We start from the raw sequence: 20,296 nt of genomic DNA, 5'->3' as shown, positions 1-20,296 counted from the left end.
GTGTGTGTCTGAGTTGTTTGCTGTTTGGAATTAATCTAGGAGAGGGAATACATCCGGCAAGGCAAGATGGCCATGGAGGCGATGGATCAGATCCTGGCTCAAGAGGAGAACTGGACCTTCGAGAAATGCAGTGTAAGCAGACCGCTCCCTAGCGATGGGTGACGTGAGGCCTGTTTGGGTCACCCTAAGTGGGTCGGTTTTGAAACAAGTCACAGCCTGTTCTCAAAGAGTCCAACTTTCCCCAGCTTATGGTTGGGTGCGTGCGTTTCGAGCTCCCTGATAACTTGGCGTGCCTTTTTTATAAAAAGAAAACATCACCATGAGAGGAGAAAGTGTTATAATTCTTTTAGACCTGCTGAAAAAAGTTAGTGTTCAGTTTTCCGAAACGATTTACACAGTCTTTGCCAGAGGGGTGACTGAATCTACAAACCTGAGTTGCCAAGCGATGCCGGTCTTCTGCTCTTTAAAACAAAATCCTGTAAACACAGTGGAAGATAAACAGGCTTTTATAAATTATCTTTTAAAAACTCATATCCTGTTTATATAGCTCCAAGAGGTTCCCAAAAGTGGTGGAATGCGGGAATTCTTCACTCTAACATGAAGCATTTCCAAAAGTGGTATTGGGAAGAAGAAGATGATATTGGACTTATATCCCATCCTATACTTTGAATTTCAGAGTCTCAGAGCAGCACATAATCTCCTTTATCTTCCTCCCCCCCCCCCACAACAGACACCCTGTGAGGTGGGTGGGGTTGAGCGAGCTCTCCCAGAAGCTGCGCTTTCAAGGACAGCTCTGCGAGAGCTATAGTTGACCCAAGGCCGCTCCAGCAGCTGCATGTAGAGGAGTGGGGACTCAAACCTGGTTCTTCCAGAGAAGAGTTCACACCCTTAATCACTACACCAAACTGGCTCCATGCCAAGGTGGAGTTTCTGTGTTGTTCCCGATCGTTCATGCTGTTCCCTGTCCTTGATCTCCCGTAAGCAGAGCTCTTTTTATGTAGCAGGAGCTCCTTTGCATATTAGGCCACACACCCCCGATGTAGCCAATCCTCCTGGAGCTTACAATTGGCCCTGTATGAAGAGCCCTGTCAGCTCCTGGAGGAATGGCTACATCAGGGGTGTGTGGCCTAATATGCAAAGGAGCTCCTGCTACGAAAAAAGCCCTGCCGGTAAGTGTTATGAGGGGACGGTGGCTCAGTGGTAGAGCATCTGCTTGGGAAGCAGAAGGTCCCAGGTTCAATCCCTGGCATCTCCACTAAAAAAGGGTCCAGGCAAACAGGTGTGAAAAGCCTCAGCTTGAGACCCTGGAGAGCCACTGCCAGTCTGAGAAGACAATACTGACTTTGGACCAAAGGTCTGTTTCAGTATAAGGCAGCTTCATATGTTTATGGGAAGGGATGGTGGCTCAGTGGTAGAGCACCTGCTTGGCAAGCAGAAGGTCCCAGGTTCAATCCCCAGCATCTCCAACTAAAAAGGGTCCAGGCAAATAGGTGTGAAAAACCTCAGCTTGAGACCCTGGAGAGCAGGGGTGAGATGGTGGCTCAGTGGCAGAGCATCTGCTTGGGAAGCAGAAGGTCCCAGGTTCAGTCCCCGGCATCTCCAAAAAAGGGTCCAGGCAAATAGGTGTGAAAAACCTCAGCTAGAGACCCTGGAGAGCCGCTGCCAGTCTGAGAAGACAATACTGACTTCGATGGACCAAAGGTCTGATTCAGTATAAGGCAGCTTCATATGTTCCCTCCCAGGTCTACAGCTGCACCCTGTCCTTCCACAAGGGGGTGTAGCTGGAGGATGCTCTTTGTTTGGCACTGGCAGTTCCCAGGTAGCGGAACTGCTCGTTTCTACAGCCTTTAAAATGCAAGAGGGGGGAATGGAGGAATTAGCCAAAACCATGGATGCTCCGTAGCGATTCCAGACAGACAGGAGTGCCCGCCAACAATGTCGGGGTGGTCCACAGTTGTACAAGTCTGAGTACCTGGCTAGTTTCCACTGATCAGGGATGGGGGCGGGGTGCATCCGTCGTCTGCCCCCTGCCGTTGGCTTGCAGAACAAAATATACCAAAAAAGCGTGGGCAGTGTGGCATAATTGTAGCTCTGGTTGCATAACTTTGTCCACGTGGTGCCAAACATCATGTGCGGAGTGTGTGCATCCCTGCGTATTGGTCACACAGCAAAGTTCAGCGAGGCCGTTCCTTCCAGTTCGGTGTGGTGGTTAAGTGTGCAGACTCTTATCTGGGAGAACCGGGTTTGATTCCCCACTCCTCCACTTGCACCTGCTGGAAAGGCCTTGGATCAGCCACAGCTCTCTTATCTGGGAGAACCGGGTTTGATTCCCCGCTCCTCCACTTGCAGCTGCTGGGATGGCCTTGGGTCAGCCAGAGCTCTCTTATCTGGGAGAACCAGGTTTGATTCCCCGCTCCTCCACTTGCAGCTGCTGGGATGGCCTTGGGTCAGCCAGAGCTCTCTTATCTGGGAGAACCAGGTTTGATTCGCACTCCTCCACTTGCAGCTGCTGGGATGGCCTTGGGTCAGCCAGAGCTCTCTTATCTGGGAGAACCGGATTTGATTCCCCACTCCTCCACTTGCACCTGCTGGAATGGCCTTGGGTCAGCCAGAGCTCTCTTATGTGAGAGAACCGGGTTTGATTCCCCCCTCCTCCACTTGCAGCTGCTGGGATGGCCTTGGGTCAGCCAGAGCTCTCTTATCTAGGAGAACCAGGTTTGATTCCCCACTCCTCCACTTGCAACTGCTGGGATGGCCTTGGGGCAGCCATAGCTCTCTTATCTGGGAGAACCGGGTTTGATTCCCCACTCCTCCCCTTGCAGCTGCTGGAATGGCCTTGGGTCAGCCACAGCTCTCTTATCTGGGAGAACCAGGTTTGATTCCCCACTCCTCCACTTGCAGCTGCTGGGATGGCCTTGGGTCAGCCATAGCTCTGTTATCTGGCAGAACCGGGTTTGATTCCCTACTCCTCCACTTGCAGCTGCTGGAATGGCCTTGGGTCAGCCATAGCTCTGTTATCTGGGAGAACCGGGTTTGATTCCCCACTTCTCCACTTGCAGCTGCTGGAATGGCCTTGGGTCAGCCAGAGCTCTCTTATCTAGGAGAACCAGGTTTGATTCCCCAGTCCTCCACTTGCAGCTGCTGGGATGGCCTTGGGTCAGCCATAGCTCCCTTATCTGGGAGAACCGGGTTTGATTCCCTACTCCTCCCCTTGCAGCTGCTGGAATGGCCTTGGGTCAGCCATAGCTCTGTTATCTGGGAGAACCGGGTTTGATTCCCCACTCCTCCACTTGCAGCTGCTGGAATGGCCTTGGGTCAGCCAGAGCTCTCTTATCCGGGAGAATCAGGTTTGATTCCCCACTCCTCCACTTGCAGCTGCTGGAATGGCCTTGGGTCAGCCATAGCTCTCTTATCTGGGAGAACTGGGTTTGATTCCCCCATTCCTCCACTTGCAGCTGCTGGAATGGCCTTGGGTCAGCCATAGCTCTCTTATCTGGGAGAACTGGGTTTGATTCCCCCATTCCTCCACTTGCAGCTGCTGGGATGGCCTTGGGTCAGCCAGAGCTCTCTTATCTGGGAGAACCGGGTTTGATTCCCCACTCCTCCACTTGCAGCTGCTGGGATGGCCTTGGGTCAGCCATAGCTCTCTTATCTGGGAGAACCAGGTTTGATTCCCCACTCCTCCACTTGCAGCTGCTGGGATGGCCTTGGGTCAGCTATAGCTCTCATAGGAGTCGTCCTTGAAAGGACAGCTGCTGTGAGAGCTCTCTCAGCCCCACCTACCTCACAGAGGGTCTCTGTTGTGGAGGGGGGAGATACAGGAGATTGTGACCGCTCTGAGACTCAGAGTATAGGGCGGGATATAAATCCAGATTCTTGTTCTTCTTCACGGTGTCCCACCATAAACACTCTACGTCTTTCTGGTGTGTGCTTATCCTACCTTTCCTCTTAAGGAACTCTGGGCAATGTCCCCTGTTCACTGTTTTGCCCTCGCAACGGCCCTGTGAAAAAGGCTAGGCTGGAGCTCCAAACATAGTGCCCGTGGGCACCTTTTCTGGTTTTTAGGAAGTGGGAGGGGCCAGGTAGAGCATTTGCCCAACCAGGCTTCTGATTGGCCATTGGAGATGTCGATGGAATGTTCGGCTCTTTTAGAATGCTGCTTCAGCAGCAGCTGCCACCGCAGCGCAAGGACCTTCGCCGAGTGGACTGAAGTGAAGCTACAGCAATCTTTTTGCGGCTGGCTCCGCCTCCTGCGGCAACCATTTTGTTGCTGTGCCCGCCCTGCGGTGTTGTAATTCCAAATGTGCCCTCAGGCTCAGAAATCTGAATTTGAACCTCGGAGGCGCCCAGCTCAAAACTCTGTTATAAAACACTGGCTCTCTCTTGCCTGGGATCAGGCATTTGTGCAGACAGGGACAAGGGAGTGCAGACAGGCATTCTCGGTGACTTCCCTTTCTTTGGAATGCTTTCCCTGAGCACTTGCCAGAGTCTGAGCTGGTACATTTTCTGGGATGACTTGGTGCAGACTGACTCTTTGGGAGAGGGCAGGAGGGCATATTTCGCACACTCTTCTCCGTCTCGTGCTCTTCGCACGGGGCGGGTTGGCCGTCTAATTCAACTTCCTGCATCAGCCCCGGAAGTGCTTAAAAGCCGGTGAACGGCTGCAGGAAAGCTCGCCCCGTCCTTGACTGTGGAACTCAAGTGCCTTCCCCACCTCCCTTACAGGACTTTGGCGACACGGTGCACTGCCTCGAAATGCCATTCTACGGCAAGGTTTTCATCCTGAAGGTAAGATGCTGGCGTGACCCCCAAGGGGTGCGGCTTACCACTGCACTGCGAAGCGGCATCCCACATTTCGAGGAGATGTCTTGAAAAGATGCTGTGCACTGCCCATAACCATTTCGTTTTCTCGAAAGCAGAGTTTTCGGTCTCCTGCCTTCCTATTTAAATTGTATAGCTCAGGGGTGGCCAAACCGTGCCTCGGGAGCCACATGTGGCTCTTTTGCACATACGATGTGACCCTTGAAGCCCCCCCCCGCCCCGTCAGCCTGCTTGGAGAAGGCATTTCTCTCTTTAAATCACTTCTACAAGCCAAGCCTGCCAGTGGCTTGGAGAATGCATTTAAAGTTAAAGTTGCTTTCTTCCTTTCCCTCTCTTCTCTTCCCATCTTCCTTCCTTCCTTCCTTCCTTCCTTCCTTCCTTCCTTCCTTCCTTCCTTCCTTCCTTCCTTCCTTCCTTCCTTCCTTCCTTCCTTCCTTCCTTCCTTCCTTCCTTCCTTCCTCCCTCCCTCCCTTCTTTCCTTCCTGCTCTCAAACATCCAGCATTCATGTCTTGCTGTTCTCAAACATCTGATGTTTATTCTATGAGGCTCTTACGTTAAGCAAATTTGGCCGCCCCTGCTGTAGCGACTAACTGCTCCAGAACTAACTTCCAGATGAATTCCGCTCGTCAAGGTTTTAAGGGGAGGGTGAAGTATTGATGTCACTTCTCCAGCTGCACACTTCGTGTTCCCTTCCCGAGGAGGGTATTTAATATGGATCCCGTACGTCGCCCAGGAGAAGCGGCATGGCTGGTCGTATGCCAGCCCTGTTAGTGGTCCCAGCTGCCCTCGATAGGCAGACTTTGAGGGGCTTTACACAGAGCGCTGACAACGGGGGAGGGAGGCAAGCAAAGCTCTAGCAGGCGTCCAGACTTGATTTTGTGTCGCTGTGCGGGTGAGGCGACGGGTATCTTTCTATCAGATCGGTTGGCCTCTCCTACTGTGCTATCCTACTGCGCTGATTTGCTGTACTGTGCTACACCATCGTTTTATATTGTCCCGCTGGACCATTCTCTTGTATTGAATATTGTAATCGGTTTGTATTGTCATGCCATGGTGATCTTATTGTGATTTTATTATTGGTGTTGTACTTCACTTTGAGCCCCTGTGGGGAAATGGGCGGAATATAAATAAACTAATAATAATAATTGCCTGGGAGACTGTGCTATTCCAGAGGGGCTGTCAGTGAAACCCATGGAAAGGTTTGTGCCAGAATTATCAATCAATCAATAAGCCCTTTCCTTCCCTCGCAGGCCGTCCTGCAGTGTCCTGCCGAAATAATCTACCAGGAGATGATTCTCCAACCCGAGAAGATGGTTCTGTGGAATAAAACCTTGTTAGTGTGCCAGGTGAGCAGCAGTTGTCAGCTGGTCGTGTGAAATCAGGCTGGGGCTACCAAGGACGTAAGAGAGCCAGTTTGGTGTAGTGGTTAACTGTGCGGACTCTTATCTGGGAGAACCGAGTTTGATTCCCCACTCCTCCACTTGCACCTGCTGGAATGGCCTTGGGTCAGCCATAGCTCTGGCAGAGGTTGTCCTTGAAAGGATAAGCACACACCAGGTAGCTCACACAGGCTGGCTTGGTGTCAGGGTGTGTGGCCTAATATGCGAATGAGTTCCTACCAGGCTTTTTCTACAAAGAAGTCCTGCACGGAACAATAGTGATGTCAGGGTGTGTGGCCTAGTACGCAAATGAGTTCCTGCTGGGGTTCCCACCACCACTACCAAAAAAGTCCTGCTTAGATGTCATCTCTAGGGAGGTACGGTGGGAAATCTTTGGCCTTCTTATGAGACGGTTCCTTGAAGGAGAAGCCCATACCAAATTATTTTGACCCAACTGGAAAAAAATCACCCAAGAAAACAGATAAAAATAGTCACCACAATTTACTATAATTTCTTTAGAGTGGAAAGCACTGCCACTTACCTATACAAAATTCCTAATATAGCATCATGCAAAATGCAATTGAATGACAATTTAATATTCATTTACAGTAGCTGCTGTTCCTTATTGCAGGAGTTGTCCTTGAAAGGGCAGCTGCTGTGAGAGCCCTCTCAGCCCCACCCACCTCACAGGGTGTCTGTTGTGGGGGGAAGAAGATATAGGAGATCGTAAGCCACTGAGTCTCTGATTCAGAGAAAAGGGTAGGATATAAATCTGCATTCGTCGTCGTCTTTTTGAGACACTGTCTACGTGGAATCCCAGAACAGTGGCTATAGTAAATGCATGTGAATTGGCATTGAATTGTATTTTCCACGATGCTATATTGGGAATTTTGTATATGTAAGCGGCAGTGTTTTTCACTCTAATGAAATCGTAGCAAGTAGTGGTGATTATTTTAATCTTTTTCCTTCGGTGATTTTTCCATTTGGTTAGATTGACACCGAAGCCTGTATATTTGACGTGTCAAATTATTTTGATTGGCTTGTCTGCGGAGATAGGTGAAACCCCTGCTCCCGTTCCTCTCTCCGCAGATCTTACAACGAGTTGACGACAACACGACGATATCTTACGATGTGGCCGCAGGCGCCGCTGGCGGGGTGGTGTCGCCCAGGTGGGTTCAGACTTGGGGCGCAGGCTTTTTGTTATAAACGTTTTAATAGCTTCAAGAGCATAATTGGGGAAAAGGGAAGGGGAAATAGAAAAATAAAAGTGTGCTGTTATATTTCTGCAATACACATACAGGCAGTACATCAGCCAAAATAGAGTAAAGTAAAATAATAACTGTAAGTCACAAAAGAGTCATAATTATAGTCTATGAACAACCTCTCTCTCTCTCTCTCTCTCTCTCTCTCTCTCTCTCTCTCTCTCTCTCTCTCTCTCTCTCTCTCTCTCTCTCTCTCTCTCTCTCTCTATATATATATATATATATATATATATATATATATATCAGAGTGTATAAGTTTTTACTACTGATATAATATGTATCAGGGGTGGCCAAACTTGCTTAATGCAAGAGCCACATAGAATAAACATCAGGTGTTTGAGAGCTACAAGGAAGGAAGGGAGGGAAATAGATGAGGAGGGACAGAGGTGAAAAGAAAGCAACTTTAAATGCTTGTTTCAAACCACCAGCTGGCTTGGCTTGGAGAAGTGGTTTAAAGAGAGACATGCCTTCTCCAAGCTGGCTGATGGGGCGGTGGGAGCTTCGAGAGCCGCGTGAGCTCCCGAGCCATAGTTTTGGCCACCCCTGATGCACAGTAAGCAGGATTATATCTCTGTATCAAACCATACATAAAAAGGATTCCAAAGGTTTTTTTAGATCATGTATAGTCCTGTCTTTCAATAAAGACAGTCCAGTTCGGCTGTCTCGAGTATTTTTTCAATGGGGTCTTGTTTTCCTGGCACTTCTGGGTGCTTCCACGTTTTTGGGCTACAAGCGTGACTGTCCTTCCGTTTGTTTTCTTACTGAGCTGGTGACCCCTTGCTTTCCTCCTTGTGATCCCAGGGACTTCGTCAACGTGCGTCGAATCGAGAGAAAGAGAGACCGCTACATTTCAGCAGGGATGGCGACTGTTCACAGCTCGCGGCCTCCGACTTCCAAATACGTCAGGTAGAAAGCGTTTCGCACTCAGAGTCTCCGTTTATTATCTTTTGACTTCTGCCATCGCAAAGGTTTCCAGCGAGGGACAGTTTTGAAACATTCCATTTTTTCTGTAACTCCTGGTAGGTTGGGAGAGTGAGGGTCAGGGCTTTTTCTGTAGCAGGAACTCCTTTGCATATTAGACCACACACCCCTCTGATGTAGTCAGTCCTCCAAGAGCTTTCGGTAGGCCCTGGACTAAGAGCCCTGTAAGCTCTAGGAGGATTGGCTACATAAAGAGGGGTGTGGCCTAATATGCAAAGAAGTTCCTGCTACCAAAAAAAAAAGCCCTGTTGAGGGTTAAGCTTTTTTGTTGCCTTCTATCCGCTGTTGCACCTGATACAAAAACCCTTTTGGCTCGTATTAACTGGTTTTACCATTTCGTTGTCCATCTGAAATTGTTTGAATGGTTCATGTATCTTTATTGTTTTAAATGCTGATTTATTGTTATTGTTGTTACCCGCCCTGAGCCTGCGCGTAGTGGAGGAGGGCTAAAAACCAAGTAAACTTAAACTAAACTCAAGAAGTCGCGTAAATGCAGATGAACAACTTCAGGCAGCAGAAAAGAGCAGGAGTTCACTTCTCACTTCTTCAGATACTGGTGACTCACGAAAGCTCCTCCCCAGCCACAAATGTTGTTAGTCTTAAGGTGCTCCTGAATGCTTGCTTTTCTACTACTGCAGAGGGACTAACATGGCTAGAAGTGAGCAGTGACTCTCAAAAGCTCCTACCCGGCCACAAATGTTGTTAGTCTTTCAGGTGGTACTGGACTCTTGCTCTTTTCTACAGTTACAGACAGACTGTCTTGGCTACCCACCTTGATCTAAAAACAGGCAGCGACTTGGTGCTTGGAGGAGGGGGCACTGTAGGAGGGCTTCTAGCCCCACTGGTGGACCTCCTGGTGGTACTTGGGTTTTTTGGCCACTGTGTGACACAGTTGGACTGGATGGGCCATTGGCCTGATCCAACGTGGCTTCTCTTATGTTCTTCTGTGACACAGAGTGTTGGACTGGATGGGCCATTGGCCTGATCCAACGTGGCTTCTCTTATGTTCTTCTGTGACACAGAGTGTTGGACTGGATGGGCCATTGGCCTGATCCAACGTGGCTTCTCTTATGTTCTTATGTGACACAGAGTGTTGGACTGGATGGGCCATTGGCCTGATCCAACGTGGCTTCTCTTATGTTCTTATGTGACACAGAGTGTTGGACTGGATGGGCCATTGGCCTGATCCAACGTGGCTTCTCTTATGTTCTTATGTGACACAGAGTGTTGGACTGGATGGGCCATTGGCCTGATCCAACGTGGCTTCTCTTATGTTCTTCTGTGACACAGAGTGTTGGACTGGATGGGCCATTGGCCTGATCCAACGTGGCTTCTCTTATGTTCTTCTGTGACACAGTGTGTTGGACTGGATGGGCCATTGGCCTGATCCAACGTGGCTTCTCTTATGTTCTTCTGTGACACAGTGTGTTGGACTGGATGGGCCATTGGCCTGATCCAACATGGCTTCTCTTATGTTCTTATGTGACACAGAGTGTTGGACTGGAGGGGCCACTGGCCTGATCCAACATGGCTTCTCTTATGTTCTTCTGTGACACAGAGTGTTGGACTGGATGGGCCATTGGCCTGATCCAACATAGCTTCTCTTATGTTCTTATGTGACACAGAGTGTTGGACTGGATGGGCCATTGGCCTGATCCAACGTGGCTTCTCTTATGTTCTTATGTGACACAGAGTGTTGGACTGGATGGGCCATTGGCCTGATCCAACGTGGCTTCTCTTACGTTCTTATGTGACACAGTGTTGGACTGGATGGGCCACTGGCCTGATCCAACGTGGCTTCTCTTATGTTCTTAAGAAAGGAAAGTATCCACTGGCTTGGCTCCTGCAGATACATGGCACTTTCTTCCACTTGGGGTTGCCAACCTCAAGGTGGGGGTTGCAGTTCTTTGGAAATTGCAGCTAATCTTCAGACTTCAGAGGCCACCTGCCATGGAGGAAGTGGCAGCTCCACGGCTTAGATTCTGCGGTATACCATAGAACCATAGAAGGGATCTCCAGAGTCATCTAGTCCAACCCCCTAGAGTCAGGAAATGGTGGGAGCTACAAGCATAGACAGCTTCAAGAGGGGACTGGAGAAACATTTGGAGCAGAGGCCATCAGTGGCTATTAGCCACAAGGTATAGATGGAATACTGTCTGGGGCAGTGATGCTCTGCATTCTTGGTGCTTGGGGGGCCACAGTGGGAAGTGGCCAGGTTTGCAGATGACACTAAATTGTTCAGGGTGGTGAGAACCAGAGAGGATTGTGAGGAACTCCAAAGGGATCTGTTGAGGCTGGGTGAGTGGGCGTCAACGTGGCAGATGAGGTTCAATGTGGCCAAGCGCAAAGTAATGCACATTGGGGCCAGGAATCCCAGCTACAAGTTGATGGGTTGTGAACTGGCAGAGACTGACCAAGAGAGAGATCTTGGGGTCGTGGTAGATAACTCACTGAAAATGTCGAGACAGTGTGCGATTGCAATAAAAAAGGCCAACGCCATGCTGGGAATTATTAGGTAGGGAATTGAAAACAAATCAGCCAGTATCATAATGCCCCTGCATAAATCGATGGTGCGGTCTCATTTGGAATACTGTGTGCAGTTCTGGTCACTGCACCTCAAAAAGGATATTATAGCATTGGCAAAAGTGCAGAAAAGGACAACTAGAATGATTAAAGGTTTGGAAGACTTTCCCTATGAAGAAACGCTTGGGGCTCTTTAGCCTGGAGAAACGTTGACTGCGGGTTGACATGATAAAGATTTACAAGATTATGCATGGGATGGAGAAAGTAGAGAAAGAAGTCCTTTTCTCCCTTTCCCACAATACAAGAACTTGTGGGCATTCAATGAAATTGCTGAGCAGTCAGGTTAAAACGGATATAAGTAAGTCCTTCTTCACCCAAAGGGTGATTAACATGTGGAATTCACTGCCACAGAAGGTGGCGGCGGCTACAAGCATAGCCAGCTTCAAGAGGGGATTGGATAAAAATATGGAGCAGAGGTCCATCATTGGCTATTAGCCACAGGATGGATGGATGGATGGATGGATGGATGGATGGATGGATGGATGGATGGATAGATGGATGGATGGATAGATAGATAGATAGACAGATAGACAGATAGACAGATATGATAGATAGACAGACAGACATGACAGACAGATTGACAGATATGATAGATAGATTGACAGATATGATAGATAGATTGACAGATATGATAGATAGATTGACAGATAGATAGATAGATAGATAGATAGATAGATAGATAGATAGATAGATAGATAGATAGATAGATAGATAGATAGATAGACAGACAGACAGACAGACAGACAGACAGACAGACAGACAGACGGACATGACGGACAGACAGACGGACATGACGGACAGACAGACGGACATGACGGACAGACATGACGGACGGACGGACAGATATGACAGACAGATATGACAGACAGATAGATAGATATGACGCAGAGTGTTGGAATGGATGGGCCATTGGCCTGATGCAACATGGCTTCCCTTACGTTCTTATATTTCTGGAGTTCTGGCCCCACTGGTGGACCAACTTATGGCAACTGGGTTTTGGCTGCTTTGCGACTGGATGAGCCGTTGGCATGTTGATGTACCTTCTCTAGTCCCCTCTGCGTGAGCGCGTGTGCACACATGCACATCCCACGCCCTTTGTCTTGCATGTGGCCTACAATAACTTTTGAAATCAGGGGCATGTCCTCCAAGAACCACTTAACAGCAATGCCTCTCTTCCGCTAATGTTCCAAGGCATCTGGCCCTTCCTCAGCTCCTGGCTGCCGTCTTGTGATGAGTGAAGCCTCCTGGCCGAGCGTCTCCCAACAAGCCCTCTTTGTTTTTGGAGCCTCGAGCGACCAGCCAGGGTGGCTTGGCTCAGCAGCTCTCATTTCGTCAAGCAGTCGCATTCAAAAGTCGTTTCTTTTTAGCTCAGCGTCTTCTCGGCTGCTGGAGAAATGGAGGAGCCAGGCAGCATCCACCATTCCACGTGCTGAAATCGCCTGGACTTCTGCTTGTTGCGTGAAGAACGGAGCCCCTTTTCAAGAAGATTGTCTTTCTGGCAATCGTGGTTCTTGAGAAAGATCTTTTAAAATGGGATCTTGATGTTTAACACTCTTAAGAATTGAAGAAGATGGAAGAAGAAGGAAGAAGAAGATCATATTGGATTTATATCCCGCCCTCCACTCCGAAGAGTCTCAGAGCGGCTCACAATCTCCTTTCCCTTCCTCCCCCACAACAGACACCCTGTGAGGTAGATGAAGTTATTGGATTTATATCCCGCCCTCCACTCCGAAGAGTCTGAGTGGCTCACAATCTCTTTTCCCTTCCCCCCCCCCCACAACAGACACCCTGTGAGGTAGATGAAGATATTGGATTTATATCCCACCCTCCACTCCGAAGAGTCTCAGAGCAGCTCACAATCTCCTTTCCCTTCCTCCCCCACAACAGACACCCTGTGAGGTAGATGAAGATATTGGATTTATATCCCGCCCTCCCCTCCAAAGAGTCTCAGAGCGGCTCACAATCTCCTTTACCTTCCTCCCCCACAACAGACATCCTGTGAGGTAGATGAAGAGATTGGATTTATATCCCGCCCTCCACTCCGAAGAGTCTCAGAGCGGCTCACAATCTCCTTTCCCTTCCTCCCCCACAACAGACACCCTGTGAGGTAGATGAAGTTATTGGATTTATATCCCGCCCTCCACTCCGAAGAGTCTCAGAGCGGCTCACAATCTCCTTTCCCTTCCCCCCCCCCCCCCCACAACAGACACCCTGTGAGGTAGATGAAGATATTGGATTTATATCCCGCCCTCCACTCCGAAGAGTCTCAGAGTGGCTCACAATCTCCTTTCACTTCCTCCCCCACAACAGGCACCCTGTGAGGTAGATGAAGATATTGGATTTATATCCCACCCTCCACTCCGAAGAGTCTCAGAGCGGCTCACAATCTCCTTTACCTTCCTCCCCCACAACAGACACCCCGTGAGGTAGATGAAGATATTGGATTTATATCCTGCCCTCCACTCCGAAGAGTCTCAGAGCGGCTCACAATCTCCTTTCCCTTCCTCCCCCACAACAGGCACCCTGTGAGGTAGATGAAGATATTGGATTTATATTCCACCCTCCACTCAAGAGTCTCATAGCGGCTCACAGTCTCCTTTACCTTCCTCCCCCACAACAGACACCCTGTGAGGTAGATGAAGATATTGGATTTATATCCCGCCCTCCCCTCCGAAGAGTCTCAGAGCGGCTCACAATCTCCTTTACCTTCCTCCCCCACAACAGACACCCTGTGAGGTAGATGAAGATATTGGATTTATATCCCGCCCTCCACTCCGAAGAGTCTCAGAGCGGCTCACAATCTCCTGTCCCTTCCCCCCCCCCCCCCAGACTTTGCAGCTTAGAGGGAACGTTGGTCCAACACTCTGTGTCACGCAGTGGCCAAAAAAGCCAGGTACCATCAGGAGGTCCCATCAGTGGGACCAGGACACTAGAAGTCCTCACACTGTTCTCCCTCCCAAGCACCAAGACTACAGAGCCTCACTTGCCCCAGAGAGAAGAACATATGAGAAGCCATGTTGGATCAGGCCGAAGGCCCATCCAGTCCAACATTCTGTGTCACACAGTGGCCAAAAAAGCCAGGTGCCATCAGGAGGTCCCATCAATGAGGCCAGGACACTAGAAGTCCTCACACTGTTCTCCCTCCCAAGCACCAAGAATACAGAGCATCACTTGCCCCAGAGAGTTCTCACAATACGTTGTTACTAATAGCCAATGATGGACCTCCACTCCAGATGCTGATCCAATTCCCTCTTGGAGCTGGCTATGCTTGTAGCCGCCTTCAGTTTCATTCCCCAAAGTCCAAGATGGCGTGGTTAGTTCTTATTGAGCGCTACATGTCGTAATGATGTTGTTTAGCACTCTACATTTGGTCTGGATAGCATTTGCGTCGGAAACCAATAAAACAGTAACATGTCAGAATGGGAGAGTGATGGTGAGACCGTTGTAAGGCAATAAATGGAGTCTGTTATTTACTCTGTTGCTTGCAAGTCTGGGTTAAACTGAGGACATGTCTTCCCCAGAGGTGTTCCTGTCCACCTGATTTACTTTTGAACATGTAACATACATGACGGCCTTGGCCTGTATGCCCGGTTGTTGACCCTTCAGAAAACCTGGCTGGCCGCTGTCTTAACTTGTGAACCGTGGAATTTTCCAGAGAAACTGCTCTTTTCTGCTGCTACAGACAAACTTGCCTACCCATCTCGATCTGTGTCTGGACTAGAACACTTCAGTCTTTGGGAGTCTAATGGTAGTGCCGTGTCAGCTTTTTCTGTTTAATGTTTGGTTGTACACTTGGCCCCAAATGGCCGTTTCCTTAATACCAAAGATGGGTGTTAATGCTGAGGCGGTGTCTGCTTTCCACTAAAGCCGTTCGAATTTTGCTTCCAAGCAGCGTGACGGGGAAAAATGGTTTGCTTTGTTCCTCCTGTAACCTGTTCTGTGATTTTCTTTTTCACATTAGTTCGTTCTGGTTTCCCTGGGCTTGAGGAAGGCCAGAGAGAACTGGAAGTAATCCCACCTCACCCAGTGACTGGAAATAGCGGGCAGCTATTCCTCTGCACCTCTGAGATTTCACCAGACGTTCCCCACACGTTTTCAGCACTCTGAGAGCTAGAAACTTGGTTTCTCGGAAGCGGAATTTTGTACCCGCTATCACATTCGGCTCCTTTATGGAATTGCAATATACCACAAGTTCCTAGAGATGATTTCCAAAAACCAAAGGCAGTATAGCTATGGGAATTAACTCCTTGGAAGTTCAGGGAAGGCCTCCAGCCACATGCCCTTCTCTTTTGTTGATAGTGCTGTACTAAGGAGCATCTTTTACAGAAAGGCTCGCTGTGTAGACTGGGGGTGCCAAACATGCTGCCCAGGGGCCGAATCAGGCCCCCGGAGGGCTCCTATCAGACCCCCGAGCAACTGTCTCTTGTCTGCTGCCTTCTCCCTCTCTCTTGCTTCCTTCTGCATCTCAGCTTGCTTTACAAGGCTTGTTCAATTGCACAGGAGCTACGAGCAAAACCTCTATTTTCTCCATTGGCTGAGACTCCTCCCCCTCCAGGTCCCCTGGGGAGGGAGGGAAAGAGCCAGAGCTTCCTTTGCCCAGTTCCCTGGACCCCATGGGAGAAATACAAAGAAAGCACCTTTTAAGACCAACAAGCGCTCATGTTTTAAGCATGTTTTATTTTAAGGTTTTTTTTAAAAAAAATCTTTAGTCGTGTTTGTCTGTGTCCTTTAAAAAGTTTATCTCTCTGAGGCCAAATCTTAAAGAGGTACGCACATGGCCCAGCCCAACGTGGTCTCATTTATGTCAGATGTGGCCCTCATAACCAATGAGTTTGACACCCCTGAGTAGACTATTCAGCAGCAGGCCAAAACTTCAGTTCTCTCAGCCTTTTTATGCAGAGCATCCCTAGAAAGACGTTTCGGTCAGCTGGAACAAAAACGACAGCAAACCTGTAGCATACCTCTTCGCTGTTTTGATTAAGAACCCAAGAAGAGTCCTGCTGGACCAGACCAAGAATCCATCTAAGTCCAGCATCCTGGCTTCACACAGGGGCCAGCCAGGTTCTCTGGAGGGCCAGCAACAGGGCAGAGAGGCCGAGGCCTTCCCCTGATGTTGCCTCCTGGCTCTGGGATTCCCTTCAGGTTCCCCTCAGTCACCGTGGCTAGTAGCTATTGACAGACTTCTCCGCCACTCATCGGAGGAATCCCCTTTGAAAGCTGTTCACTCGTGTGGCCATCATTACATCCTCCAGCAGCAAATCCGACATGTTAATCACGCTCCGTGTAAAAGTTATTTCGTGGTCTGCTGTGCCTTTGAGAACCTCCCCTTTCTCACTTCTATCATGTTCTGACAGGCGACTTTTCTTTTCTTTCCCCAGGGCAGAGAACGGGCCAGGGGGCTTTGTCGCCTTGAAATGCCCCACGAATCCGAACCTCTGCACTTTGATCTGGGTACTCAATACGGACCTCAAGGTAAGAAAACCCAGCTGGCATTTTCGGAGGCACCGTAAAAGCCTTGTAGCCCTGAGGCAGAGAGCCGGTTTGGTGTAGTGGTGAAGCGTGCGGACTCTTATCTGGGAGAACCGGGTTTGATTCCCCACTCCTCCACTTGCACCTGCTGGAATGGCCTTGGGTCAGCCATAGCTCTGGCAGAGGTTGTCTTTGAAAGGGTAGCTGCTGTGGGAGCCCTCTCAGCCCCACCTACCTCACAGGGTGTCCGTTGGGGGAGGAAGATAAAGGAGATTCTGCTTCTTCTTCTTTCACATTACCTCTTACCTGCTTCTTTTCTAACTGGAGGCACCAGGAGTAGGACCTGCGTGCCAAGCAGATGCCACCTCACTTAACCGTGGCCCCCTCCCTCCAAGATTGAACCAGCCTGTTCTCTGGTGTTCTGCTTATTTGTTCATACCGGGCCTCATCTTAAGGCCTAGGGGGGCAGTGGAGAGAAGTGACCGGGATCCCGATTGCTAACGCTTCCGAATGGAAACCGAGGGAATGGCCTCTTTCAACATCTCTAGTTGGTCTCAAATGATTTCGTAGCTGTATTTCCCTGTCAAATGTGCCCAGAGCATTTTATTTGTTCTACAGCTGGTTTTATGTATGTATATAAAAATGCACACGTCCCACCTTTTCTCTAGCCCCAAAGTGAGATCCAAAGCAAGTGGTGACATACATTGAAGAACAATAATAGAATAACAGCCCTATCCCACTATGGTAAAACTTCACACAAATTTCACAACAATCATTCAACATAGGAAAAACAACAACAAAACCATTCAAGTGATCCTGTCTCACCATTTTTTAAAAAAGCTCGAGCTTGTGTGATCATAAAATGAGTAACTAGTTGTAAACTCATTTTGTGTTCCAGCTTCAGAATGACACGCAAGGACGAGCCCTTTTGAAAATGGTAACATAAGCAGGGGTGGAATTCTCGCAGGAGCTCCTTTGCATATTAGGTCACGCCCATCTGCTGTAGCCAATCCTCCAAGAGCTTACAAAAAAGCTTTGTAAGCTCTTGGAGGATTGGCTACATCAGGGGGTGTGGCCTAACATGCAAAGGAGCTCCTGATAGAATTCCGCCCCTGGATATAAGATTACTTTAACGGTTGTTTAACGGGTTTTTTCCCCGTGTTGAGTGATTACCATAAAATTTGTATGTCATACAGCAGCCTATGTATCACAGTGATTTTTTTTTTTAATTTAGTTATGTAATTCCCACAGTGACCCCCATTTATTTGGTTTTCTGCCTTGAAGGACCCAGCAAAACAATCTCCCTTGCTTTTCCTGCCCCGTGGTGGAGCATGCAGCTGAGGATTCAGAGAAGTTACTGCATGTTGTGATCCGCCCTGTGTGTGTTTACAGGAAAGGGCAGAATGTAAGCCTACGAAATAAATGAAATAAGCAATAAGTCTTGTAGCCTTAAAGCAGAAGGAATGTCAGTCTTCTAAGAGGGCCGTTGGCGGCGGCGAGAGAGGGGATTCATCCTTGAGAAGGACTGTTAATCTGTCCGCACGATGCCTGACAATGGGATGCAGATTGTGGTCCAACTCTTAATGCTGCCCCTTGGATCCAGCGCAAAGAAATAGGGAGAGCAGAGACGAGCATTCAAGCAGGGAAAAGGGAGGGCTCTGCGACTCCCTCCATTAATTTGTCCCCGGTTGTGAACAGTGCCTGGGGACTTGAGGTTTATGCTCAGGCTGGTGTACTTTCCCATTCAACCCTCACAACAGTCCTGCAAAGTAGCATTAGGCTAAGGCTGCGTGTATAACCGAACCTTATTCGTTCACTGGGTTTAATGGCTTAAGCTGTGTCTAGCCCAGGGCTGGCCAAACTGCAGTTCGGGAGCCAGATGCGGCTCTTGCCCGTGTATTGTGTGGCTCTCAAAGGCCCTGCTGCCCCATCAGCTGGCTTGGAGAAGGGATTTCTCTCTTTAAATCACTTCTCCAAACCAAGCCAGCTGGGCTTGGAGAATGCATTTAAAGTTAAAGTTGCTTTCTTTCAACCTTTTGGGGAGGGACAGTGGCTCAGTGGTAGAGCATCTGCTTGGGAAGCAGAAGGTCCCAGGTTCAATCCTGGGCATCTCCAACGGGGAGGGACGGTGACTCAGTGGTAGAGCATCTGCTTGGGAAGCAGAAGGTCCCAGGTTCAATCCCCGGCATCTCCAAAAAAGGGTCCAGGCAAATAGGTGTGAAAAACCTCAGCTTGAGACCTTGGAGAGCCGCTGCCAGTCTGAGAAGACAATACTGACTTTGATGGACCAAAGGTCTGATTCAGTATAAGGAACTTCATATGTTCATATATGTTCAACCTCTTCCTCCCATCTATCTTCCTTCCTTCTTTCCTCCCTCCTACCTCCCTTCCACCTACATCTGCTGTTCATGTCTTGCAGCTCTCAAACGTCTGACTTTTTATTCTATGCGGGTCTTCTGTTAAGCAAGTTCAGCCACCTTTGGTCTAGCCTGACGCTTTGATTGAGAGCGTTGTGATACAGAAGGCAGATTCTCCGATTTCACATTTGCACGTTTTTCTTTCAGGGCCGGCTTCCCCGATACCTCATCAACCAAAGCCTGGGCGCCACCATGACGGAGTTTGTATTCCACTTGCGCAAACGGATTATGGAGGTCACAGCGAGGTCTTAAGCTCCGGGGATCCTTTGCTCCGACGTTGCCGCCGAAGAGCGCTCCGAACCCGGCGAGGGCTGAAGAACTGGAGTCTCTTTTCTTCCCCCAAGAGCGGAGCGATCCCGACTTAATGCCCGGCTTTCGGCAAAGGGCGACCGAGCCTTTTTGCAGCGGTTTCAGAACGCGAGCCAGAGACGTTGATCAAATGGCAAAGCGGAAGCGAGGCCGCAGACGAGCAAATTGGAGAGAAGCGCCGCAGCGTCTTCCTCGCGGGATCAAAGTTTAACGTCGCCGCTGAGCCGCGTCTGGATTTCAGCCGCGCCAAATCCCTTCGCAATCATGCTTCCAGGGTCTAAGTGCTTTACCTGTATAACCTTTTTGTTTCCCTTTTTTTGGACCAGAATCACGTCGGTTTCTGGCGGTTGTGCACCCAGAAACTTATTTAGAGATGCCTTTCGTAGGAGAGTTGGAACAGCCCAGGGGGTGAAGGAGAGGAGGTAGCAGTTGAAGCCCAGCCCCCTTGTCCAGAGCGCTCCTAAGTCAAAAACGTCGCGTTGCCTTTCCTCCTCAAATGCCTTATGCATCTGGAGAGACAACTGCCCAGCTCCCTGGCTGCGTTCTTCTCGTCCTTGCGATGCAAAGGAACCGGTTATCCTGCCATCTGTCGAACGCGAGTACCTTCGGAGGTGGCCCTGGGCTAGCTTTTCTGCTGACCCCGTCGCTGTCTCAGTTCCCTCTTGCCCGACTTCCAGTTTCTCCCTCTAGCTCGCAAGCAGCCAAGCCCACCTCTCCCAGTCCAGGCTGACCCATTCCCGCAATGGCTGAGAGCTCTGGTGTTTGTATTTGGCCTTCCACTCTCTTCTGGTCTAGGGTGGCGGCAGAGGAACCTGACGCCTCTCTCCGTAGTGTCGCAGTGAGGTCCCTGCGTGCGCTTGCGTGGCCTTAGGCTCTTCTCATCTGGTCGGTGGTGTCCCGTCTCATACCAGAGCCCCGTCCTCCCTGCCTTTGTTCCGTCCAGCGCGGGATGCGTTTGTCGTCGCCACGGATGGAGATTGCTCAGGCCCCAGTGCCAGGAGTTAAGGACTCAGAACAAAAGTTGCCCTTTGGCATTGGTGCATCTGTGGATTTTTTTTTAAAAAACAACCACAA

At 49.5% G+C, this 20,296-nt stretch overlaps 1 protein-coding gene across 1 annotated transcript in view; it reads left to right on the top strand.

Annotated features, from left to right (window-relative positions):
- Positions 1-19,278, top strand: part of STARD3 (StAR related lipid transfer domain containing 3) — a 31,779-nt gene extending 12,501 nt beyond the window's left edge. Inside the window, exons 8-14 of the mRNA XM_060255483.1 lie at positions 40-132; positions 4,726-4,788; positions 6,073-6,168; positions 7,291-7,370; positions 8,265-8,369; positions 16,406-16,499; positions 19,061-19,278. Coding sequence (XP_060111466.1) covers positions 40-132; positions 4,726-4,788; positions 6,073-6,168; positions 7,291-7,370; positions 8,265-8,369; positions 16,406-16,499; positions 19,061-19,165 — 636 coding nt within the window. The 3' untranslated portion in view covers positions 19,166-19,278. The remainder of the gene's footprint in view (positions 1-39; positions 133-4,725; positions 4,789-6,072; positions 6,169-7,290; positions 7,371-8,264; positions 8,370-16,405; positions 16,500-19,060) is intronic.
- Positions 19,279-20,296: the final 1,018 nt, after the last annotated feature.

Source organism: Heteronotia binoei, chromosome 15 (genome assembly GCF_032191835.1).
Source record: "Heteronotia binoei isolate CCM8104 ecotype False Entrance Well chromosome 15, APGP_CSIRO_Hbin_v1, whole genome shotgun sequence".
NCBI lineage: Eukaryota > Metazoa > Chordata > Lepidosauria > Squamata > Gekkonidae > Heteronotia > Heteronotia binoei.
The sequence above is the reverse complement of the archived record's forward strand: the minus strand, read 5'-3'. Positions and strand labels throughout refer to the sequence as shown.